This window comes from Felis catus, chromosome D3 (genome assembly GCF_018350175.1).
Source record: "Felis catus isolate Fca126 chromosome D3, F.catus_Fca126_mat1.0, whole genome shotgun sequence".
Taxonomy (NCBI): domain Eukaryota; kingdom Metazoa; phylum Chordata; class Mammalia; order Carnivora; family Felidae; genus Felis; species Felis catus.
This window is the reverse complement of record NC_058379.1, coordinates 32,637,216-32,662,983: the sequence shown is the minus strand read 5'-3', so window position 1 is coordinate 32,662,983 and position 25,768 is coordinate 32,637,216. Positions and strand designations below refer to the sequence as shown.

The 25,768-nt window shown below is 45.9% G+C and overlaps 1 protein-coding gene across 1 annotated transcript in view; it reads left to right on the top strand.

Annotated features, from left to right (window-relative positions):
* Nucleotides 1-25,377, top strand: part of IMPA2 (inositol monophosphatase 2) — a 46,183-nt gene extending 20,806 nt beyond the window's left edge. The window contains exons 3-8 of the mRNA XM_045041596.1: nucleotides 2,286-2,390; nucleotides 4,961-5,006; nucleotides 6,967-7,075; nucleotides 22,142-22,250; nucleotides 22,996-23,147; nucleotides 24,830-25,377. Of these exons, the coding sequence (XP_044897531.1) occupies nucleotides 2,286-2,390; nucleotides 4,961-5,006; nucleotides 6,967-7,075; nucleotides 22,142-22,250; nucleotides 22,996-23,147; nucleotides 24,830-24,945 (637 nt within the window). The 3' untranslated portion in view covers nucleotides 24,946-25,377. The remainder of the gene's footprint in view (nucleotides 1-2,285; nucleotides 2,391-4,960; nucleotides 5,007-6,966; nucleotides 7,076-22,141; nucleotides 22,251-22,995; nucleotides 23,148-24,829) is intronic.
* Nucleotides 25,378-25,768: the final 391 nt, after the last annotated feature.

Here is a 25,768-nt window from a genome sequence, read left to right as displayed (position 1 = left end):
GGGGGTGATGGTAGGGAGGGCAGCTCCCGGCAGGAGGAGGGGACCAGGGGCAAACAAAAGCAAGGAACTTGCATCCCCTGCCTCTCTAGATTGTAAGCCTCTGGGCTCAGACTGTGCTCACTCAAGTTTTCTCTGCACTGTGACCATTTTTCAGGGTGTGGGTTGTGGGTTCCTCAGGTGTCTCACTCAGTGCTTCCCCACCCCAGCGCCCTGCCTCTCCCACGTGGGTTTCTCCAGAGGACAACAGCTGGGGGGAGGGAAACACTAACCTGAAAATGACACACATTCATTCGTCATACACACTGACAGGTTTCAGATGCTTTATCCAATAGAGGAGTTAGATGACTCTGTGCGTGCATGTAGAGCATGAGTTTCATAATCTGTAAAATGGAAAATGATGCTCCCAGAGTTGTCAGGGGACCGTACGAGTTACAAGGCGTGTGTCATTGCTGTTCTGACGGAACTGTGACTTCAGAATGCACAGCACTTGTTCTTCCTTGAGTGTTACGGATGAGGACAACACTTGAAATGTGGCTAGTGAGAGTAAAGAACTGACTTTTTAGTTTTGTGAACTAGCATTTAATTGAAATTATTTAAATTTAAACAGTCACGTGTAGCCAGTTGGTACCGTGTTGGGCAGAGCAGTTACAGAGCTTTCCAGCTCCGCCTTTTTATTTACAGTATGATGTCCATCTCAGCCGCAAGTTCATTGCCACATATTAGGGCGGACGCACAGCTCCTCTGGAGCAAGTGGTTTCCGGGAGCACTTAGAGGCCAAGCTGCTCTCCTGCTCTGCTGCCTGAAGACCACGACTGACAACATACCAGATGCCGCAGGAGGACATGAAATGTTTCTTGTTTTCCCTTCATGTATCCTTCTTGATAAAAACATACTGTCTTCAGGCACCCTTTTTCTCTAGTACGGACATGTGCATAGCATGAGAACCCGATAGAAAAACCCTCCACAAGGCCTTGCGTTCCCACACAGAACAGGTGTTTGCTCAGCACCTGCTGCGGACCAGGCCCTGGCGACAAGGCCGAACACAGGGCAAAGGCCCCACTCCTGGTGAACCTGGGCTTGTTACATGACAGTTGGAGACACATACCAAGCACTCTGTGCACCAAGCCCTGGTGTGTAAGCTTTAGAGAGGGTATGTTCTTTACTCTCGAGAGCAGCTCCAGGAGGCATAAGCAGAGGCTGGCCCTGCAGGGACACCGGCTCAGAGGTGGCGTCTGTGGTGCATAAACCAGTGCCCAAATGCCCCTACATGCTGTGCCGAGCCTGTGTGGATGGATGGAGGGCAAGGAGGACAAAGGGAAAAAGTAAGGGTGCCTTCCCTGGTTCTTGGCCTGAGCAGCTGGGTACTGACGGTGCCTTTTGTTGAGCTAGATGTGAGGAGGGACAACCAGGCTAAATGTTGAGATGTGTTTCTCTTGTGCAGGTTCCTAACAGGAAATAGGTGGCTTGCTCAAGTGAGGATGGCTCAGGAGGGCCTGTCTACCGAGGACTAATTATAGAGGAGGGAGCTGGGGATAGGGTCCCACTCTAGCCAGCGCAGGGGGTACACAGCCTCAGTCCTGGGCTGCCCGTGCTCTTACAGGGTGCGTGGGTCGCAGAGCATGAAGGAGAAGGTGTGGCCCACCCATGGCTCCTGGGCCAGAGACCAGGATGGAAAGGGCCTCTGAGGAGAAATGGCAGCTCCTGTGGAGCCCGAATGGTGGGTGGACACAGTTGTCACCTTCTCTGCAGCTCAGAGGAGGCCAGGCTGGGTACAGACCTGGGAGGTGTCAGCTGTGGGTGATATTCAGTGTCTTGGGTCCAGTGAAGCAGTCCACGCCCGCCACAGCATTACTGGTGGGAGAGCTAAAGCCTGAGTCCTGGGTCCTGCTCCCTGGCCAGGATTCCACCTTCTCTTCTCTATCCTTTGTCTTCAGCCTTTTCTCCTCCAGACTAAAGTTAGAGCAGAGTTTAGCTTTGTGTTATAAAATCTGTTCCCCGGTGTTCTTCTCTCGTATTTCTCCACCTGACCCACTCACGCTCCTTGATGCTTTCCCAAAACTCCTATGTTGAAGTGTCACTTCGTGTTTTCTAAGTCCTGCTAAGTAGGCTAGCAGACAGAAAAGCAGATGGTCTCTTGTAGACTCTGCTTCTGATTGACCCAGAGAAACCATAATGAAATCGCTCTGCTGTGTCTGCTTTGTCTTTAATGGGACCGGAAGCAGTTTGAAGCGCTTTGTCTTGAGTTCTTGGCGAGTTTTCTCAGGCTGAGCTCCTGTCCGCCACAGGTTCATTGCTGAAGAGGCTGCAGCCGCCGGGGCCAAGTGTGTGCTCACCCCCAGCCCCACCTGGATCGTCGACCCCATTGATGGCACCTGCAACTTTGTGCACAGGTGAGCATAAGCACGGATGACCCCCATTCCGGTGCCTAAACTGTCCTCAGAGCCCTCCAAGACTTTGTCTTTCCCAAAACAGCATTTTTTGAGGCAGGAGTATATAAACTTCTAGTAGGTTGATAGTCTCATTAAAAAGGTAATCATGTATTGATTTTTTTTTTAACTTTTTTAAAAATGTTTTTTATTTATTTTTGAGACAGAGAGAGACAGAGCATGAGCAGGGGAGGAGTAAAGAGAGAGGGAGACACAGAGTCTGAAGCAGGCTCCAGGCTCTGAGCTGTCAGCACAGAGCCCGACGCGGGGCTCAAACTCACGGACTGTGAGATCACGACCTGAGCCGAAGTCGGACGCCCAATCGATTGAGCCACTCAGGCGCCCCTATCATGTGTTGATATTTTTTAAAATAAGGTTTTCCATATTTTCTTCTTTTCCTTATTGTGAAATACTCTCAGCATGTAGGAAATCTTCATTTGTTTAAAAACGTTGTGTCTGCCATCTTTAAAATGTTGGTTTAAATTAAGAACCCCTTAAGGAACCCCTGGAGAAACAAGCAGGGTTATAAGACAAGTGTGTGCAGTCCAGCAGCTGCAGGAGCATGGGTCTGGACAGCAGCCCCTGAGGGGTGGCCTTCCAGAGCTGTCTTCAGAGGTGGGAGCAGACCTCATGCTACCGTGAGGTGGCTGAGGAACCCACTGGCAGCGGGCCGGGCCTAATCTGACTGAGTAAATAACAGCCAAAGAGCACTCCGTTTCAGGGAGGTCAGAGAGGCCCTTGGGCAGAGGGGGAATGAGCTGCAGAGCTCGGGGAGGGGATAGGGATGTGGCTTCTGCTCCAGAAGCTCTGACCGATGGGATGGGCATCAGAGCTGTCCAAGGACACAAGGGCACTGAATGTGACACGGTTTCCACAGACGGTTGGTTCTCTGACGTGAACATGCATAGGGCCCCCGGAGAGCTGGCTGGCACAGGTTCAGGGCCCTGCCTGGGTCCCCGTCCAGGTTGGGCAGCCCATGGATGTGCATTCCTCACAGGCATACAGGCAACGCCAGCAGTGCGGGACCACACTTTGAGAGCCCCTTCCACAGATGACTAGGAAATACTCTGTTTCCTTACGTAAAGTGAAAAGGCATGAGCACATCCAGACTGGTGGGGTGGGAGGGGCTTTCCTCTGTGTTTTGCCTCAGATAGTGTGTTTATGTGTAAGTACGTAAAGTAATCCTGATCCATCATGTTAATCATCATCCTTTTCTTAACCCCTCACTGTGGGTTATCTTGAGAATTTAGTCTGTCATACCCACACATTGCCTTTTGAGGCAATGGAATAGTGCCATCTGGTGACAGCAGCAGTGTCACCAGCCTAATATGAAGCACGACAACCCCCCCACCCTGGGCAGGAATTCGCGTGGAGCCTCGGGTCTCCCCTTGTAGGTGTGTTTCACTGAGTGGAGCTACTGTTCTTCTGTCTCGCTTGTCATTGAAGTGTGCTGGTAATGGGGACAGGACGGGCTGAGCCCCATCGTGTGGTGAAGGCCACACATCCGCCAGCGGGCCTCTCCTGGGTCCCAGTGGTCCCTGGGCCACACAGAACATGGAACCAGATAGGCAGCTTGGAGGAGAGCATCATTTGGAAAACCAGCTGTGGTGCTGGTCGTCAGGTTCCAGGACACCTTCAAGGGCCACAGCGTAGTGATTCTGTGGCCTAAAGACATCGGACGCCTTTGGCCACTGCAGCTCAGATAGGATCTGTTCATTCTCGTGTCCAACAGTGTCAGGGCTGAAGCATGTGAGAGAGAGCTTTCTGAGATACCTAAAGTGGAGCCTGGCGTGCCGTGTACTTGCTCAGCGAGCCACCCGTCAGATGGCCACGCCGACTGCTGCAGCCTCAGTCAGGGCTCACGTCTGTGTGGGACTGGTTTCATAGTTTTCCTGGAGGTTAGTACTGCCCAGCTTCTTCCTACTTGCTGGTAAGCTCTGCTGATCTTCACATAAAAGAGAGATTATTTCCAAGAGGTATAGCAGCAACAACAAAATCATAAAAGTGCAGGCAATCTGCGATGTCACAGCCCGCCTCTGACGGCTGTGGCCCATGCCTGCATAGGACCCAGGGTGAGGAGGGGCACTGTTGTCACCCAGACCTGGCCTCTGGGTGGAGGCTGTGATGCCCCCTCCTGGGGGCCCCTCCTCACCTCAACTGGGACATGGGTCTGGCCTTTTGGGAGGTCCCTACTGTCCCTTATGTCTCTGAGAACCAGCAAGCTGATTATTAAAATACCTCTCAATTGGGTACTCGATGGTCATTGTTGAATTACATCAATCTTACATGACTTTCAGAATACTGCTTTCTTTCAAGGTCAGCTATCTTACAACATGGTCAGTTAAGCCTATTTGTCTTGGAAGCAGTTAGTGAAGTTGTGGGAAGTAATTTTTTAAAAAACAAACCCACCCACACTGTATAAAGTTCTTTCTGTGCCTCCAGCGACGATGCTACATAGCCACACAGAGGTTCCTAAGAGTTTGCATGAGACCATTTATATTTTAGAGTGTAAACCATTCTGTTTTTCTTTGCAGATTTCCCACCGTGGCAGTAAGCATTGGATTCGCTGTAAACCAAGAGGTACATGGTGGGTGGGTCCCCCTGGCCAGTGGTTCTGAGCCCCTGGGGCCTGGTTTAGCACCTTCCTTTTTGGGTTCCATCCCAGTACTCCTGTTTTCCCGTCTTTGTCATGTGCCTTAATCATGACTAGTAAATTCAAGCATGTGTTTTTCAAATCCAAGAAAGTAAACAAATGAAAACTGGCTTTAGGGTGTGCAGGTTTGGGACTCCATGGCCAGCCCACCCCCGTGGTGGCTGACCCTTGTTCCCACCATGGTCTTTCTGTGATGCTGCTGGAGAAGCATGGAAAGGGAAGTTCTGAGCAAATGGTCCACGTTAGTCTCCCTCTGACCCCTGGGGCGTGTGACCTAGTCACACACAGAAGAAACTCCTATTTTTGGAGGACATTTTTAATCCCAGTATTTCATTAGTTCTTCCTCATCCTTCTCTAGCTATCAGCATGAGAACGAGACTGCTGCAGGGTTCCCATCACCCGTAGAGCTACGCAACGTCACAGGACCATAGGATGCATAAAGGCGTTAATCAATTTAAGCAGTGACACTTAACACTTCCTGTGCAGTCACCACAGTTGTATTTAAATAGGACGGGGGGTTCGTATTTTCCAAAAGCAGCCCTCCGCCAGAGCACTGTTTTCTCTTCTTCACCCTCAGTGCCAGCATCAGTTCTCTAGTGTGGAAACTAAGAGAAGTCTGTACCCGTGTAACAGTACTAAGGTGAAGATACATAAAATTTTTGAAATCTGGTTAAGGAGTTAAATGCTCACTTGTCTGTCTGTTAGGTGTCATTGAGACCGAATAGGAGGCTGAGCATTAAGCTCAGAGGGTGACGCTCATGACCACATGTCAGTAACTGGGTTTGGGGGACAAAATGCTGTGGGCGGGCAAGGTCTCCGATGGCAAGGCCCGCAGCCCCGCTGGGCCCGGTGCGAGTGCGCGCAGGTGGTCTGGGCTTGTAGTAGAGGGCTGTGGTCAAGGGGAGCGTCCCAGCTTTCCTCACCCCTCCCTCCTGCTAGCAAAGGCCTCCAGGCCCCCCGACCACCCCAGGGGCACAGGGTCTAGAGGCCCGTGTGGTTCTAGGCCTACCCTCGTTTGGGAACCCCCTGAAAGCCAGGGTGAGGGGTAGGGAGGAAGATAGTGAAATATTGCTGGAAGGCCGACTGAATGATCCTCCCCAGAAATAAACCCTCTTCCTGCCTTGCTGGGGAGTCCATTCCACTGTGCTCGAGCTCACCCCGGACTAGCTGAGACTCTCCCAAGAGATTTGGCCTGGGTCTCTCTTTGTTTTCCAGGGAAATGAAAACATGGCCAGCCCCCAGACCACACTCACTTGCTCCTGTCAACCCCAAATAGCGACCAGTTGGTAGAAGAAAGAAGACAAAGCACGTGTGTGTAGGGCAGCGTTCTGTCCCACTCTCACCTCTTCTTTTTACTGTACCTATGGGAGGCTGCCGTCTGAGGCCTAGTGGCTACAGTTTGGCGCTCTACCTGCACAGGGATGCGCCCCTCCTTGGTGAATCACCTCTCTCTCTTGGCCATCCTTGACTTGTGATTCTGTCATCAGCTTTACAGATGTATTCCTAATTCTTCACAAGTCAGCAACTTTGAGGGCTTCTTGTGAGGATTAGTCACGAGTAGCCTTCCCCACCCTCCACCCCCCAAAACCGAGACCTTTCTGAAGAATTAAGTTTTTTCAATAGCTTTCAGTTACTCATGCTTGATTATGATGTTAATTTTTAGTAAAGCTATATTAGTGTTAGTATATTTTTAAAGCATGTCATTTTCAAAAAGACATGTCCAGTTTTGAATGGAGACACTAATGTTTTTCAGTTCCCTTTTGTGAAGGAGTTTCCATCACACTGGTCATAACACCAAGAACACCTTCCCCTTTGAATTACTGTCTTATTTTCTGTGTCAAATAAGCGAAGCATTTTTGTTTTCCATCCTGCCCCTGCACCCCACAGCTGGAATTTGGAGTGATTTACCACTGCACAGAGGAGCGGCTGTACACAGGCCGGAGGGGCCGGGGCGCCTTCTGCAACGGCCAGCGACTCCGGGTCTCCGGGGAGACAGGTAGGGCCTTGCGTGGCTCGTCTCAGGTCGTTTCAGATTGAGAAATGTGAATGGAAAATGCCAGAATCACCATTCTGGGAGACGGTGCTGGAAGTCCCCTGCTGAGGGTTCAATTTCTTTAGGGACATTGTGTCTCTGATGACCTGGAAATCGAGCCAGTTCTGTGTCTTAATGTTTTTGTGGATGTGGCCAGGAGCTTTAAATAGTCTCATTCTGTTTTACACTCACATCTCTCATCTTCTGTGCTCAGAGAGACCCAGTCACCAGTGTGGTGTGGTCTCTAGCAGTCCAAGGACAAGGGCAGAGTCAGAAGCATGCTCTGGCCCTCAGAGCGTCCAGGTAGACATCAGTCATCCGGATGTCACCAGGGCGACATCAGCCAGGTGCAGTCTGCGGCTCACCGGGTGTGGACTGGCTGCAGTTGGCTTCAGGTTCTGTGAGAAGACGGTGGCCATGGGAATGAGCTGTGTGAATCTGTGATGTTTCCACACACCACAGCTGTGTCACCGTCGGCGCTACTCCTAAGGCAGAACCTCAGGGACACCTAGTAACTTTTATAAAGTGGCTGTGGCTACACTTACACCGCACAGAAGCACGTGTCCTTAACAATATGCTGGTTTAGGTTTTTCACGGGCTTTTCCGCCCTTGTCTCCCACTGATTAAATCCGTGATATTTTATCGCATTGTGGGACAGGTACTATAGAGGCAGAAACAGAAGAAGAGCCGCAGCCTAGAAGCAGCTAGATTAGGAGAAGACTTTGAAAGCTCCCTCATGTCCATGTGTGAGTGTGAAAAGGTAGAAAAGTGCAGTGGCTGCTAACTTGGAACTTGCACATCTCTGCAGCAGGACGTCATGAGGTACCCTCCCCGTCGTGGCTTCGGTCCGTGGGTGTCAGCGCTCTGCCTTTGTTCATGGTCTCTAATTCTTCTGCCTTTTCTTCCTCCCTGGATGGCACCTGGGTGCCTAGATGGCCTCAGAGGCAATGAGGAGAGTGAGGGATGACCCTGCCTTCCCACTGCTCCTCACTGAGTGAGAACGAGTTCTCCAGCTCTGATCTGCAGCCCAAGGACAGCACTGCCATCAGGGAGCCCTTTGTGCCTGGAGCCAGCAGCCCGGCCCAGTGAGGAGCCCAAGGGGGCTCCCTCAGGGGCCTCTGAAGGTCACAAGCATGCCCAGGGAAGGGGAAAGGGAACATCACACAAGGCTTCAGACAGACGTGGGACCAGCAGGGCATGCTAACCAGTTACTGCTTCTGAGTCCCAGGGAGATTCCAGAACAGCCTCCAGCCTTACCCCATGCCTCCCTCTCCCAGAGATGTTTTGTTTGGCTGTGTAAAAAGAAGCCCTAATTGTAGGTACACATGCCAAGAGGTAACCACTCAGGCCAAATTGTGTAACTTAGTAGTGAGGAAGCCTGTCATTAAACACGCTTACGTGAACTTTGCTCTATATTTGTTTGATTAGAACACTCGGCTCCATTCACACACACTTGGCTTCCTGGTCAGCTGCCTGCGTGGCTCAGTTGTGCATGACTACTTCCTGTCCTCAGCGGGGCTCTCAGACCCACGTGGGGCAGGGATGCTGGGTCACCTCTACATCTGGCCCGGCATCGGCCCTCCAGCTCCACGCAAGCCCTGTCATGAACCCCCTCTGCAACACAGCTGGGGCTCCCACTTCTCTCAAAACTGCCCGGGTTCTGGAGCTCCTTTTTAAAAACTTCTGACTTACAAAGAGTCCGATGTGCTGTTTTCAGTGCTGGTCATTTTGTACTCACCGGGTGACTGGATTTCTATGGAGGCAACAGAGCAACTGTCTGTTTCAGTCCCAGTTCTGCCACCTTCACTGTGAGAGCCAGCTGTCACTTAACCCCCCACCCCCGAGCCTCCGTCCTCACGTGGTTGGTGGGGTGGTGATGACGGTGACTGAGGACTCAATGCGGTTCTACAGAGAAAGCACTCAGTTAAGTCCCCGGCACGTGGTACCCAAAGATGAGCGTTGTTACCAAAGGAGAAAAGACTTTAGTCTTTGCACAAGATCATTAAAGCCCATTGTGAGGATCAGGGTACGTTTCTGGAGGAAACAGGACACCCACCACTGATCTTTCTCCTTCTCTTATTTCTATTACCTTTCCAGAATGACTTCCATTCACAAAGTAAAAAGCAAACAGAACCATATCAGATAGGGTAAAGGATTAGATTGAGGCCAAAGTTTCCTTAGTGCCTTTTTTTTTCTTCACTTCCCACCATGCAGAATTTCAAACATGTACAAAGTAGAAAAAGTACAGTGAACCCACATGACCCACCATGTGTCCAGCATTGTCAATGCAGCCACCCCTGCTCATCCATACCCCCACCCAATTCCCACTACCACGAGCAAGTCCCCGATTCAAATCCCAGACTTAATATCACTTCTGAGTCAGCATTTCAGTATGTATCTCCAAACATACACGTGATTCTTTAAAATGCGTTATTACGTATCCCTCTAAAAATTATCAGTTATTCTGAAGTCATTAAATATCCAGTGTTCAAATTTCCAGTTGTTTCATCCTGTGGAAAACAGCTTTTCAAAGCCCCACTCAGTTCTCAGGGTTCCTTGTGGCTCCTGGTCAGTCTTTGTCACTCGCCTTCTCTGTGGACAGAGCTAGGAAGTTGTTTTTTAATATAAAAAACATTGTGAGTTCATACTGGTGTTTTTAATTCATATTCATGACTAGAAAGCTGTCTGTCTCCCTAACTCTTTGATCTGTGTCTCCTCGCCCCACGCTGGAACCCGTATGCGCAGGGACTTGGGGAATGATAAATTCAGTAATGTCACACGATCACTTTTCCTCTTTATCCCACAACACACAAAAGATACCAGTTTCTGAATAGCAGTACTAGCCAGCTGTCAACAAACTGTTCCCCAAAGCCCTTGCAAGGATGTTTTTCTGTTGCTTCGTATTGTCATTTGGAGTCTACAAAGTGGTTCTTTACTCCCTTTGCTTATGAGGATAATCCCTTAGATACATTTGCTGCACTTTGCTTTTAATTTAGGAAGATGTTTTTAAAAACTGATTTTGTGTTTTAACTATACAGAAAGCTACATTGTTACAGAGTCAAATCTATAAAACAAAGTGTATTCCAAGAGGTTTAGCTTCTGGCCCTGTCCTTTACCCTATTGTCTCCCTCCCCCTTAGAGATTACCATCTAAAAAGTGGTTCCATTGCTTATTTTAGGTGTACTTTTTTTTTCTTTTAAATAAGCAGCTGCTTCATTTGCTTTTATTCTCTGTTTTGGTATAATTTTTGGTACTTAGAAAGGTTTCTATTTTTGTTCCAGTAATTTCCTTTATGTAAAAATGCTTCCATTCTACCCTACTCCTCTCTTTTTTGGGTTACCGTTATCAGTGACAATACTTAAGTTAGCTTGTAACTCCTCTTCCCCCTCCTCATAATGTACTCCAGTATGATTAAAACACGATAACCTTTCACTCAGTTACGAAAAGGCAGTGGCTAGCTTATTGTACTAGTCACACCCTCTCCTCGTTACCTTTCCACCTCCTGATGGTTGTGCGTGTGTGTCGACAGGGCAAGTGGCCATGCGTATGTGCTGTCACCCAAGAACTATCAGTTAGTGCATAGTCTTGGTTCCACGAGTAGATTAGATGTGGTACCCCCACCAGTCTCTTATGCCGATGTATCTCCATTGGGTGAAGCTCAAGCTCATTCACTTGTGCAGCATTTCTCACACTTTTTGATCCTATTTATACTACTGAAAAAATTATTGAAGACCCCCAAAGAGCTTTCATTTATGTAAGTTATACCTGTTGGTATTGATGTATTTGAAACTCAAGCAGAAACTTTAAAAACCCTTATTAAGTTATCTTTAAAATAACTCATTACATGTTAACATGAGTAATATATTTTTTATGAGAAACAACCATTTTTTCCAAAACCAAATTTTCATGAGTGGCATTATTTTACATTTTTTTCAAATCTCTTTATAATGTCTGGCTTAATAGAAGACAACTGGATTCTCATATCTGCTTCTGTATTCAACCTGTTGTAAGGTATTATCTTGATGTATGAAGAAGATCTGGCTTTACACAGCTGAGTAGTTGGAAAAGGTGAGGAATATTTTAATAGACTTTCAGTAACTGGGGATATTCTTTGATACCACACCAAAACTCACGAAGTGGTGGTTTCTTTAAGGTTAGTTGCAATATGAAATGTAATGACGGTCAATGAATTTCTTTGTACTCCATGACCGTGAAATCTACTGGGCAGGTCTCCTGCTTTGAAGGGATCTTCTGTTCATGGATGATTTTGTAACATCATGCCTTGGTCATTTGGAAAATATGGGTTCACTGAGATTTTCAAGCTCTTTTAAATGTTGACCGATTTCATTGTAAACTATTAAGCAAGTTGTACTCATTAGTATCACTACTCTCATGAGAAATCTTTAAGTGTTGGGAAGGTGTCAAACTTTCGGTAGTAGATCTAAGCCTTCCCAAATTCTAATTTCCACTTCAGAGCTTGAATTTTATCATTGGCAGCCTTAGCAATTGAAGTGATGGGCTCACTGCCTTCATCTTCAAGAAGATCTTCCAAATACCCAACTCCAAATTGCTGTTGTCTGTCTAAGCCTCCCCCGTACTTCCCATCTAAGCCTCCTTGTACTTACAGTCTAAGCCTCCCTGTACTTCCCATCTAAGCTCCCCTGTACGTCCCATATCAGCTCCCCCACAACTTCCCATCTAAGCCCCCCTGTACTTCCCGTCTAAGCCTCCCCCATACTTCCCATCTAAGCCTCCCCCTGTACTTCCCATCTAAGCCCCCCGCCAGAACTTATGTCTAATTCTTCTTGTACTTCTCATCTAAGCATCCCTGTTCTTCCCTTCTAAGCCTCCCCGGACTTCCCTTCTAAGCCCCCCACCAGAATTTCCGTCTAATTCTTCTTGTACTTCTCATCTAAGCATCCCTGTTCTTCCCTTCTAAGCCTCCCCCGGACTTCCCTTCTAAGCCCCCCTGTACTTCCCATCTAAGCCCCCCACCAGAATTTCCGTCTAATTCTTCTTGTACTTCTCATCTAAGCATCCCTGTTCTTCCCTTCTAAGCCTCCCCTGGACTTCCCATCTAAGCTCCCCTGTACTTCCCGTCTAAACCCCCCACAACTTCCCATCTAAGCCTCCTTGTACTTCCCGTCTCAGCCCCCCGTACTTCCTGTCTAATCCTCCTTGTACTTCCCATCTAAGCATCCCTGTTCTTCCTGTCTAAGCCTCCCCATAATTCCCGTCTCATCACACAGGATTGAAAAGACATTTGCCTAGGTTTTGAGGCTCAATGCAATTCGTCATTTTTGCAGCCTTTTCATTCTTAAGTAAAACCAACCCGTTTTCCCCCAGAATGTGAGTGTGGCAGAGAGGACTGCACTGGCCACCAGAACAGGGCGTGCCCTGCCTGGCTTTGTCTACTCTGTGCAAATGTTAACACAGTGAAAAGGCAAGTCATGTCTTAGTAGTATTAAGAAAATTATTTTAACTTCGCAGATTCCTGGAAGAATCTCAAGGACACCCTCAGAGAATTTCTCCAGTTGGTTTCTCAGAAAGGCCTCCTGGGAACAACATTCTCTGTGTTCTTACGTGCTCACAGCAGCTTATCAGTGGCCTTTATACCTGGAGATCCATTCTTCTGGTAACAAAACACATGGCTCACATTTTCTTGTGCCGAGTGTCTTAAATTGTCTCCATCATCTTCTGGCGTATCTATGTTGTTGAAAAGTCTGAAGACAGTTTCGTTTTCTTTCCCTGATAAGGGAGTTCAGTTGTTTGCTTGAATGCCCAATAGATTTTTTTTCTTTTTCTTTCAAGCACAGTAATTTTAATAGAGTATATCCCAGTGTTTGTTTTCAGTCAGTTTCCTAGGCACACCATGTTATACACCCTTTCTTTTTTTTTTTTTTTTAAGTTTGTTTATGTTGAGAGAGAGAGAGTGGGGGAGGGGCAGAGAGAGAAGGTGAGAGAGAGAATCCCAAGCAGGCCCCATGCTGTTGTGCAGAGCTGACTGTGGGACTCAGACTCATGAACCTTAAGATCATGACCTGAGCTGAGATCGAGATCACTTAACTGACTGAGCACTGGGTGCCCCTTGAGTCCCCTTTTTTTTTTTTTTTTTAATTTTAGAAGAGTTTTCTTGAATTATACCTGTTAGTATTTGTTCATTTCTCAATTCTTTTGCTTCTCTTTTATCTTCTGGTCTTCTATTATTAACTATGTTGAGTCTTCTCTGCTTATCTTTTCTATTTGTTGCTTTCTCTTTAATTCGTTTTATCGGATCCACCAATTTTTTTTTTATTAATTTTATTTTTTTAATTTACATCCAAGTTAGTTAGCATATAGTGCAACAGTGATTTCAGGAGTAGATTCCTTAATGCCCCTTACCCATTTGGCCCATCCCCCCTCCCACAACCCCTCCAGCAACCCTCTGTTTGTTCTCCATATTTAAGAGTCTCCTATGTTTTGTCCCCCTCCCTGTTTTTATATCATTTTTGCTTCCCTTGTGTTCAACTGTTCTGTGTCTTAAAGTCCTCATATGAATGAAGTCATATGATACTTGTCTTTCTCTGACTAATTTCGCTTAGCATAATACCTTCTAGTTCCATCCATGTAGTTGCAAGTGGCAAGATTTCACTCTTTTTGATGGCTGAGTAATACTCCATTGACTATATATACCACATCTTGTTTATCCATTCATCAATCGATGAACATTTGGGCTCTTTCCATACTTTGGCTATTGTTGATAGTGCTGCTATAAACATTGGGGTGCATATGCCCCTTCGAAACAGCATACCTGTATCCCTTGGATAAATACCTAGAAGTGCAATTACTGGGTCGTAGGGTAGTTCTATTTTTAGTTTTTTGAGGAACCTCCATACTGTTTTCCAGAGTGGCTGCACCAGTTTGCATTTTCAGCAGCAGTGCAGAAGAGATCCTCTTTCTCTGCATCCTCACCAACATCTATTGTTGCTTGAGTTGTTAATGTTAGCCATTCTGACAGGTGTGAGGTGGTACCTCATTGTGGTTTTGATTTGTATTTCCCTGATGATGAGTAATGTTGAGCATCTTTTCATGTGTCAGTTTGCCATCTGGATGTCTTCTTTGGAGAAGTGTCTATTCATGTCTTTTGCCCATTTCTTCACTGGATTATTTCTTTTTTGGGTGTTGAGTTTGAGAAGTTCTTTATAGATCTTGGATACTAGCCCTTTATCTGATATGTCATTTGCATATATCTTCTCCCATTCCATTGGTTGCCTTTTAGTTTTGCTGATTGTTTCTTTTGCTGTGCAGAAGCTTTTAATTTTGATAAGGTCCCAGTAGTTCATTTTTGCTTTTGTTTCCCTTGCCTCCAGGGATGTGTTGACTTAGAAGTTGCTGTGGCCAAGGTCAAAGAGGTTTTTGCCTGCTTTCTCCTTGAGGATTTTGATAGCTTCCTGTCTTACATTTAGGTCTTTTATCCATTTTGAGTTTATTTTTGTGAATGGTGTAAGAAAATGATCCAGGTTAATTTTTCTGCATGTGGCTGTCCAGTTTTCCCAGCACCGCTTGCTGAAGAGACTGTCTTTATTCCATTGGATATTCTTTCCTGCTTTGTCAAAGATTAGTTGCCCATGCGTTTGTGGGTCCATTTCTGGATTCTCTATTCTGTTCTATTGATCTGAGTGTCTGTTTTTGTGCCAGTACTCTACTGTCTTGATGATTACAGCTTTGTAGTACAGCTTGAAATCTGAGATTGTGATGCCTCCTGCTTTGGTTTTCTTCTTCAAGATTGCTTTAGCTATTCGGGATCTTTTCTGGTTCCATACAAATTTTAGGATTATTTGTTCCAGCTCTGTTAAGAATGCTGGTGTTATTTTGATAGGTATTGAATTAAATATGTTGATCGCTTTGGGTAATATTGACATTTTAACAATATTTTTTCTTCCTATACAGGTGCATGGAATATTTTTCCACTTTTTTGTGACTCCTTCAATTTCTTTCATAAGCTTTTTATAGTTTTCAGTGTATAAATTTTTAACCTCTTTGGTTAGATTTATTCTTAGGTTTTTTATGGGTTTTGGTGCAATTGTAAGTGGGATCAATTCCTTGATTTCTCTTTCTGTTGCTTCATTGTTGGTGTATAGGAATGTAACCGATTTCTGTGCATTAATTTTGTATCTTGCAACTTGGCTGAATTGATGAATCAGTTCTAGCAGATTTTTGGTGGAATCTTTTGGGTTTTCCAAATAGAGTATCATGTCATCTGCGAAGAGTGAAAGTTTGACCTCCTTCTGGCCGATTTGGATGCCTTTTATTTCTTTGTGTTGTCTGATTGCAGAGGCTAAGACTTCCAATACTATGTTGAATAACAGTGGTGAGAGTGGACATCCCTGTCTTGTTCCTGACCTTAGGGGGAAAGCTCTCAGTTTTTTCCATTGAAGATGATATTAGTGTTGGGTCTTGTGTATATGGCTTTTATGATCTTGAGGTATGATCTTCTATCTCTACTTTCTTGAGGGTTTTTATTTGCTGTATTTTGTCAAATGATCTCTGTGCATCTTTGAGAGGATCATATGGTTCTTGTCCTTTCTTTTATTGATGTGATGAATCACGTTGATTGTTTTGTGGATATTGAACCAGCCCTGCATCCCAGGTATAAATCCCACTTGGTCATGGTGAGTAATTTTTTTAAATGTATTGTTGGATCCAGTTGGTTAATATCTTGTTGAGGATTTTGCATCCATGTTCATCAGGGAAATTGGTCTATAGTTCTCCTTTTTAGTGGGGTCTCTGTCTGGTTTTGGAATCAAGGTAATGCTGGCTTCATAGAAAGAGTTTGGAAGTTTTCCTTCCATTTCTATTTTTTTGGAACAGCTTCAAGAGAATAGGTGTTAACTCTTCCTTAAATGTTTGGTAGAATTCCCCTGGAAAGCCATCTGGCCCTGGACTCTTGTTTTTTGGGAGATTTTTGATTACTAATTCAATTTCTTTACTGGTTATGGGTCTGTTCAAATTTTCTATTTCTTCCTGTTTCAGTTTTGGTAGTGTATATGTTTCCAGAAATTTGTCCATTTATTCCAGATTGCCCATTTTATTGGTATATAATTGCTCATAATATTGTTATTGTTTTTCTTTCTGCTGTTTTGGTTGTGATCTTTCCTCTTTCATTCTTTATTTATTTGGGTCCTTTCCTTTTTGATCAAACTGGCTAGTGGTTTATCAATTTTGTTAATTCTTTCAAAGAACCAGCTTCTGGTTTCATTGATCTGTTTTTTTTGGTTTTGATAGCATTGATTCTGCTCTAATCTTTATTATTTCCCGCGTTCTGCTGGTTTGGGGTTTTACTTGCTGTTCTTTTTCCAGCTCTTGAAGACGTAAGATTAGGTTGTGTATCTGAGATCTTCCTTTTTTAGGAAGGCCTGGATTGCTATATACTTTTATGACCACCATTCCTGTGTTCCAGAGGTTTTGGGCTGTGGTGCTATCATTTTCATTGACTTCCATGAACTTTTTAATTTTCTCTTTAACTTCTTAGTTAACCCATTCATTCTTTAGTAGGATGTTCTTTAGTCTCCATGTATTTGTTACCTTTCCAAATTTTTTCTTGTGGTTGACTTCGAGTTTCATAGTATTGTGGTCTGAAAATATGCACAGTATGCTCTCGATCTTTTTGTACTTGAGGGCTGATTTTCCACCAATCTTTTTTCAACCTCCATTTCTTATAAAGTACAATCTATTCTGTTTATACTTTGTTCCTTCAGTTTAATCTTTGCTGAAATATTTTCTTTTCTAATTCGTTCTTAAGTTGTATCCCCTCCACTTTCTAGTTAGGCTGGTTTTTTTAGGCATTCTTAATTTTATATAAAGTACTTCTGTTTTGTGGACAAATATTTCTTGTAGTCCTTGATTAACTGAAGAGATGTTCTCTTTATTCTTTTTTTTTTTTTTTCCATGTAAGTGTATGTGTGGCTCACCCATCATTCTTTTTAGTTACTTATTTCTGCTTGAAATCTGTATTCCTGAAATGGGGAAGGGCTTTTGAAGGGGTGGGGTGCGAGTTCAGGACCTTTTTGGTAGTTTGTGGCTCTAGAGTTCCCTTTTGTGTTGTTTTTGTGAAGTGTTCAAAAACTTGGCTTTAACCTTAGATTTTGTTTTTCTGTTTGTTTTTTTGTGGGTTTTTTTGGCTTTATTCTACTTAACTGTTCCCGGGAGCTTCTCTTTTCTTTACTCCTGTTACTCCTGTCTAGTGAATTTGGAGTTTACTCCCAGTGCTGGATCCTTCCTTTAAGAGGTCTTGGTAAGTCAGTTACGAGAGATCATAGGGCTGGTGGTTCTCTCCCTTCAGCCCTTATCACGCACCAGGGGCTCCTGGACTGGTGTGTGCGCGGCCCTTCTCAGCGCCCACTTCTCTCACCTGGGCCCGCGCTGACTTCCAGGGAGTGGCTGCTGGGGTCCAGCAGATGCTCCATGCTCCTTCTTCCTCCTGATGCCACCTGGTCTCGTAGCTGTTGGAGGCTTGCCCCACCCATTTGTATTCTGGGGTTTGGATGCACCTTGTGGATATAGTTTTTTGTAGATGATGTCTACAGTTTTGCTTTCTTCTCTCCTAGTTTTGCTTGGCTTCAAGTTCCAACTCTGTGCCCATCAAGCCCCCTTTCCCCACACCTCCGCCTCTGCCAGCCCCCACCAAATCACCAACGTCCCGTCTGTCTAGTACTTAATGTTTTTAAGTTAAATAAAATTAAACTTTATTTTCATATGAGTAGCTCTTAATGGTCTATAAGAAGTCTGAAAGAATTAGGACGTGTGTAAAAATACCTGCTGTCGTAAGTGTTGTCATGGGGTGGGGGTGGGGCGGGCAGTGGTTGGGGGCTCTATGTTCAGCAAAAGCAGCTTGTGTTCATGGGGGATATTTCCCAGACTTAAAGCCTACTCACCTCTTTCTCTGGAGTATGTATTTCAGCGTATACAGATGGCTTGCTTCTCTTAAGTTGTAAAATTTCTCTTAAGACAACAATACTTTATGATACTTGGGGTACTTTAACCATGCTCAATCAGAACAATAGTTTTTAAACTGTTGCAAGTCTATTAGTGGACAATTGTTTTCACCCTAAAATCTGTTCGTTAAAAAAGTATACAGAGATGCCCTACTTCAAAATCTGTTGGATTTTTTTTTTTATCATGGTAAAATAGAACATGAAGTTTGTCATTTTAAAGTGTGTAATTCAATGGCATTAATTTCATTTACAGTGTTTTCCCACCATCACCACCATCTGTTTCCAAATTTTTATCTTTCCAAATTAGACTCTGCACCCATTAAGCAATAACTCCCCTTCCTCCCCCACACACATACCCATGAAGTCACAAAATATTTTAAATGATAAAATATATGCATTAGTATTTGATTGAGATAAAATACTATGGCATAATAATATGCAAAATGGATAATAAAATGCAAAAACCATAGTGATTATGGGTTTGAAATAACCATAATATAAGGTGATGTTAAATAGAAAGGATGGTTTTATCTGTGTTAAACCGTAGAAAGCATTTTGCCTGTAGATGGCAGCACTCAGGCTTCCTTTTTCCTTGTTCATTTCATTTGAGAAGTTTTAGTGAGAGTGAGAAAGAAATAGATACATTGCAGCTAGAAGAAGAGGAAACAACTGGGTGCAGAGATATCTCTTTACAGACTTAAAAACTGTGGGAAGAAATGCTGTCTTTCACATAATCACTGGACAAGCTTGAGTTTAAGTCTGGGCCTCACGACCTAAGGGCCACATGACTACGTACTGGTCACTTCCTTAGGCTTGGTTTCTCCATCTGTGAAACAAGGGCAGCAGTGAGATAGTGAATGTCATAGAGGAATAGAAATGTAAATGTATCATAAATGTAATAGAGAAACAGAGACATAAATGGAAAGTGTTTAGCACAGCCCTGTCTGGAGAGATTCAGAGGTTGGTAAACGTGGGCTACTGTTTCCACACCTTGCTTAGTTTCCCTTTGTGAAATAGCCTTGTGGCACTTAGTCTGAAACCCTCTGCACTTCCTGCACCAGCCCTGCATGTGGGGTATCTGCTTGTCTGGGCTGGTACTCTGGGGACTTTTCCACTCACCCTGCAGCCAGCCCCTAGGCCTTGGCCTGAACAAGTAGTCATATTATTTTTTATGCGGTATAATATTTTTTTAATGAGGTATAACTGCCATATAGTATTATATTAGTTTCGGTATACAACATCATGATTCAACATTTGTATATATTGCAAAATGATCACCACAGTAAGTCCAGATAACATCCAAGTAGCCACGTCTTATGAACCTGATTAAAAGTAGTACTTATTTCCCCAATGAAATTGTGTGGCTTTCTAGTTTCTGAAGGAAAATCAATGTCTCCCAGTGTGACTGAGATCCTAGAACCAGGAAATGCCCTGAATGTAGGGATATTATTCTCTTGATCTTAGCTCTCTGAGAAAAATCACTCTTAAAGCATATACCATGGAGTAAGAGATTCCTGTTAGGGTCTAGAAAATAGTACAGGATCTTATCTTAGTGCAGAGGGGATGATGGTACTACTGATAGAGATTTTGTGGGGGGCAGTTTGAAAAAAATTTTTTAAATCTAAAATATGCATACTCTTTGATTCAGAAATCCCACTTTTTGCGGCGGGGGGAGCATGAGTGGGAAAGTGGGGCAGAGAGAGGGAGAGAGAATATGAATGAATGAATGAATGAATGAACGAACGAACGAACAAACATCTTAAGCAGGCTCCACACTCTGCACGAGCCTGATGCAGGGCTCGATCCCATGACCCCAGGATCATGACCTGAGCCAAAATCAAGAGGTAGACACTCAACTGACTGAGCCACCCAGGTGCCCCCAAAAATCCCACTTCTGTCATTCTATCCTGAAAACACTATCAACATTGGTGCACAAACCTATAGAGAAAAAGAGGTAGCATTGTTTATAATAACAGGAATTGAGAATGTTTATCTGTAGGGGATGGTTGAGCCAATAGCAGTTCGTCTATGGGAATAACATGTAGTCCTTACAATTACAGAATGATGGAGAAAGATGTACGTGATATATTGTTTTATGAAAAGAGCAAGGAACAGAATGAACTGTGTTTAAAAATACAGTATGTGGAGTTCCTGGGTAGCTCAGTCAGTTGAGCATCTGACTCTTGATTTCGGCTCAGGTCATGATCTCAGGGTCATGGGATCCAACCCCATGTTGGGCTCCGTGGGGCGTGGAGCCTGCTTAAGATTCTCTCTCTCGCTCTGCCGCTGGTACTCTTTCCCCACCCTGCCTCTCTCTCTCTCTCTCAAAAACTAAAACTAAAAAATAAGAATACAGTGTCTGTGTGTGGGTGTGTAAGATTTGAAGTTAGATAAGGAAATTAGGGCAAGATTGGGCCACGTACCCTGCTCCTTTGCTTCCATTTTCCCCTGCGGCCTCGTCTAGGACAGCTCATCCAAATTGCAATGTTATCTTTCAAGAGTGTTTTTAACAGAAATATTTATCATTCAAGAATTCATCCCCCCCCCCAAAATAGTGCCATTATGCATAGTTATTAGATTCTTACACTAGCCAACCAAATTCTACCTAACTCAAGTATTCCTGCCTTAAATTAAAAAATGCTACTGATTTAACAAATCAGCTCAAACAAGAAGACTCTTACCAAGGTTGCCCTAATGCTGGTGTTCGAGGAAAAGTGCTCATTGCTTCCGTGACTATTTATTGAGCGCCTGCTGTGTGCCTGGTTCTGTTGATATTGTTTTCTCCAAAAGAGGTCTTCTTTCCTGCCCCTGAGAAAACGCCATCTCAGTTTGGAGCCCAGGGAGGGAATTAGGAGGTAAGCTCGGGCAGTGACCTGTCCACGGGGATCCTGGAGCTGCCCGGCCCCATGGCCCCTTGTTGTGGGCAGAGCCCCTTGTGCACACTGGACATGGGGGAGGCACGTCATTGGCTCAGCCTTGGTGCTGGGTGTGCCTGGCAGGGAGTGATTCAGACCTCTCCAAGGCAGCTAGCTTTGGTGTGGAGCCAAGCGATTTTCAGAAAGTGTTTAAAGTAGAAAATGAGAGCCTCCGATTTAAGAAAAGGGGAAATGGGCATAGAGTCTGTCTGAGAGGAGATGGCCTTCTCGCCGTCATCTGGTCCCTCAGTGAGAGACTCTGTAGGTGTTGACATAGGATTGGGCCCATTGAGTGACATAACTTGTGGAGAGTGTTTTTCCTCCAGTTCATGGAGGGACTTTGTTCTGTTATCTGAACGAATACACCTGGTATGGCTGATTGTGCTCAGCCCGAAGCCTGACCAGGCGTGAGACTGAATTTGGTTGTATTTGGGCGTATAGCAAAGCAGAGACAAACCGCTTGTGATAACCTACCCGTGAGTCAGGCATAGGAAGGGAGCCCAGGCACGTCCCTTGGCACCCACAGGCCAGCTTCCTACCCCTGTCACAGGAGCCATGTGGTTGGCCTGAGCTCCTCACCACTCCACACTGGGGTGACCATACAGCCCCTGCGTCAGCCTTCCTTACGCCCAGTGGGGTTACTCCTGAGGATTCCCTTTCCAAAGACATCCTGCTTTCTCTACAGGGATGCTATTTCCATCTCCGTGATCATAGCAGTTAGAGAAAGGTTTTTAAAGACAGATTTATTTGATGAAGCTTTTTTTGTCATCATTTTGTTTTTATTTATGGCTGAATGATGGTGATTTTCATGAGCCACCTGACTCTTGCAGGTTTTTCATGCTAACTGTCCCTGAAAAGAGAGATCTGAAAGTCTGTTCCCTCTGAAATCTGAAACAGGAAGCAGCCTTAAAGGAGTGATGAGGAAATAGTCAAGTGTGGGATTTGTTGACCTCCCTTCGCTGTCTTTACAATGCTGCACAGCTATCAGAAAAACTTCATGGCGTAAACCACTCAACAGATGGTACTTGTTCTGAAAGGGAAGGAGAGGCTGATGTTTGAGGTTTGCTTCAGAGGGAACGCTGAGTATTCAGTTAGAACCAAGACTTGATTTTTCTGATCATGGGGCATTCTTTCTACTGCAGATATCTCCAAGGCCTTGGTTCTAACGGAAATTGGCCCCAAACGTGACCCTGCCACTCTGAAATTGTTCCTGAGCAACATGGAGAGGTTACTCCACGCCAAAGCTCATGGGTATGACTTTTCAGTAACCAGAACATCCTGGAGCCAAAGGGGAAAGTGCCAAACACACAGTCTTGCTCACAGCTCCCCAGGGAGAGAGGAAAAGATCCCGAGTGATGGGAGGTGGCCCACATGCACCCCATGCAGAGGCCGGGAGAGCCACGTGATGCTTCCTCTGCCGGTGTGCTCCCTCGTGCCTGTTAGAAAACCAACAGGGGACCTGTGTTCCTTTCGGAGCAGTGCTTCTAGAAGCCAAGTGACTGATCTCAAGCCACCCAACCAGTGAATCCTGTGTGGGCTTAGAGCCCTTCATAAATGATATCACTCCGGCAAATGTTTAGGAAAAATGAATCCTAACAAGTCCAAATGAATCTTCTCCCGTCTCCCACCCTCCCTAGGTCTGTGCTGTACCTGTCAGACACACGAGGTGATTTACATTTAAGTTAAAATTCAGTAGAGTTAAGACGAGTTCTTCAGTTGCACTGGCCACATTTCAAGTGTTCAGCAGCCACAGGTGGCTAGTAGCTTCCACATTTGCAGAACTTTTCCATCCTCACAGAAAGTTCTCTTGAGTGGCACTGCTCTGCACCACAGATCTTGAATCTAGAGAGCTTATTAGAAAAGCCCTGTGGCTCATTTTTAATGACTGGGAATACCTAGCAGAAGGTGACTTTGGATGATGTCAGCTATTTAAGAGAAATCTGACTAGTGCACAGCACTACTCACAGGAATCTTTGCCCTCTTCCCTCTCCTCTAGGGTCCGAGTTATCGGGAGCTCCACCTTGGCACTCTGCCACCTGGCCTCGGGGGCTGCGGATGCTTATTACCAGTTTGGCCTGCACTGCTGGGACCTGGCTGCTGCCACCGTCATCATCAGAGAAGCAGGTGGCATCGTGATGGACACTTCAGGTGAACCCCTCTGACCCTCAGCCTGCTGTCCATCCCCAGGGGAATGACAGCAGACTAGACCCAGTAACGCCACCAGACTCAATGTCCCCCAGTCTAGACCTGGTAATGTAACCAGACCCAACATCCCCAGACTGGACTAAGTGCCATCAGACCCGACATCCCCCAGACTGGACCAAGTGCCATCAGACCCAACATCCCCCAGACTGGACCAAGTGCCATCAGACCCAACGTCCCCCAGACTGGACCAAGTGCCATCAGACCCAACATCCCCCAGACTGGACCAAGTGCCATCAGACCCAACGTCCCCCAGACTGGACCAAGTGCCATCAGACCCAACGTCCCCCAGACTAGACCAAGTACCACCAGACCCAACATCCCCCAGATTGGGCCAAGTGCCACCAGACCCAGCGTCCCCTAGACTGGACCAAGTGCCATCAGACCCAACGTCCCCCAGACTGGACCAAGTGCCATCAGACCCAACGTCCCCCAGACTGGACCAAGTGCCACCAGACCCAACATCCCCCAGACTGGGCCAAGTACCACCAGACCCAACATCCCCCAGACTGGACCAAGTACCACCAGACCCAACATCCCCCAGACTGGGCCAAGTACCACCAGACCCAGCGTCCCCCAGACTGGACCAAGTGCCACCAGACCCAACATCCCCCAGACTGGGCCAATTACCACCGTCAGACCAAATGTCCCCTCTACTTCCTCAGAGTCTACTGATGAGACACCATGTGAAGATGTTGGAAGTTCAGTGGGCTAGTGCCTTCTCAGCTTTCCTGCCTTCCTACTCTATGCCTCTAGGCGTGAAAAGAGACCCCAGGATCAGGATACGGACAGATAGGAACACGTGACCACTGTACACATACATAACATTTGATGGTTTTCTAGCACACATTCTGACCCCACCAAATCCGATGAGATAGGCAGAATAAGCATCGTACTCCCCATTCTATGAAGAGGAGGCTAGCTCCGCCCCCCCCACACACACCGTGTAGCTCCGCATGGGGTCAGCATGGTGTAGAGCATGAGCACACTGTGAGCTTTTTAGGAGAACAGACTCAAAAAGGTGACTTGTTCCTTCTACTTCAAGGTCATCATGTCCCAGTGACTGACCCCCTGGGGGTGAGTCCCCTAATATGTCTGCCCCCATAACTCCTCTTAGCTTCAGGCAGACCCCTCATCTAGTATTTAGGAATAAGCAGTCTGAGACTGGGTGAATCCTTTTAGATCCCTTTCTCTAGCTTTTTAGTCACGACTTGTTAGCCAGCCTGCATCAGGTCACCGCCTAGACAGGCCCCACCCAGACCTGCTGAGTTAGGACTTCCATCTATCACATGGGGTCCCCGGTGCCACCCATACAGCAGACATTTGAGAATTGCTCTCCGCTGTGGTGGTCTAACCGATCATGTGAACCTCAGTCCTGATGGCTGGACCTTAACCTCCATTCCCCCAGCACAGCCTCGAGTGCTCCCTTCCTGGGGCAGCAGAGTGGATGCTGAGAGGCTGCACCCTTGCTTTGGCCAGGCTCACATCTAGACCTCCCTGTTTGGTCCCGCCTCCAGCCCGGCCTGGACCTTGGTTTTCCTTGGAACGTGCATGTGCTCAGTTGCCATTCGAGACTGTTCTGCCCTTTCCGGTAACTCAGGCACCCTGTCTTCTCTCTCTGTCCTCAGGTGGACCTCTCGACCTCATGTCTTGCAGAGTGGTGGCTGCGGGCACCCGAGAAATGGCGACGCTCATAGCTCAGGCCTTACAAACGATTAACTATGGGCGGGATGATGAGAAGTGAAAGGGAGCAGAGGGGCAGAGAAATGTGACCCGAGGACTGGGCCCTCCTGCGAATGCTGAGGCTGGCGGCGAGCCCTGGGACAAAGCTGCCTCCAGCAGCCTGCACACATCAAGTGTCTCTGACCACCCCCAAGAGGAGGTGTTTTGCTAAAGTATGTGGCTTTCTGGTTAAATCCACGTCTTTCACCGGGATTCGGTGTTTAGCTGGTGTCTCTCTTTAATCTCACATAGCCTTTATCAGGTTAGTACACATTCTTCTATCAGGGCCAAAATCCAAATCTCGTGTGACATACGTATTGAAAATTGAGTCTTGATTTTTTTTCCTCCAGAATGCAAATCTCAGGTAATAAGGCTTTAGAACTGCTGATGAAGCGGACTTGTTCTCAGGCCCTCCCCCATGGTACTTCAGAATGCAATAAATCAAAATAATGGCGCTCTGCTTATCTGTTTCCCTCCATAAGTGTGTCGCCTGCTTCCTCAAACCCACAAGGACCACAGCTGTAGATCCAGGCTCTTCAGGAAAGTTTGCATATTAAAGCCTGAAGTTGGCAGTGTTTGCTGTCTGTCTGCTGCTTTTGATAAGCACTGTGAAAACTACCTTAGTAATTATCATGTGTTAATGGATAAAGTGAGCCATACAAAAATTTTAGGAATTTATTTGAGCAAAAAACAAATCAGGCAGCGTCAAAGCAGAAGTGGTTAGAAGCACTGTCTACGGGGCCTGGGGAAAAACTGTTCTAGAGAAAAGGCCAAAGGAAATTCTCGATTGGCTGTAGCTTAAAACCTCTTTCTTTGGCTGTTTGTGATTGGTTGTCCTTAAGTTC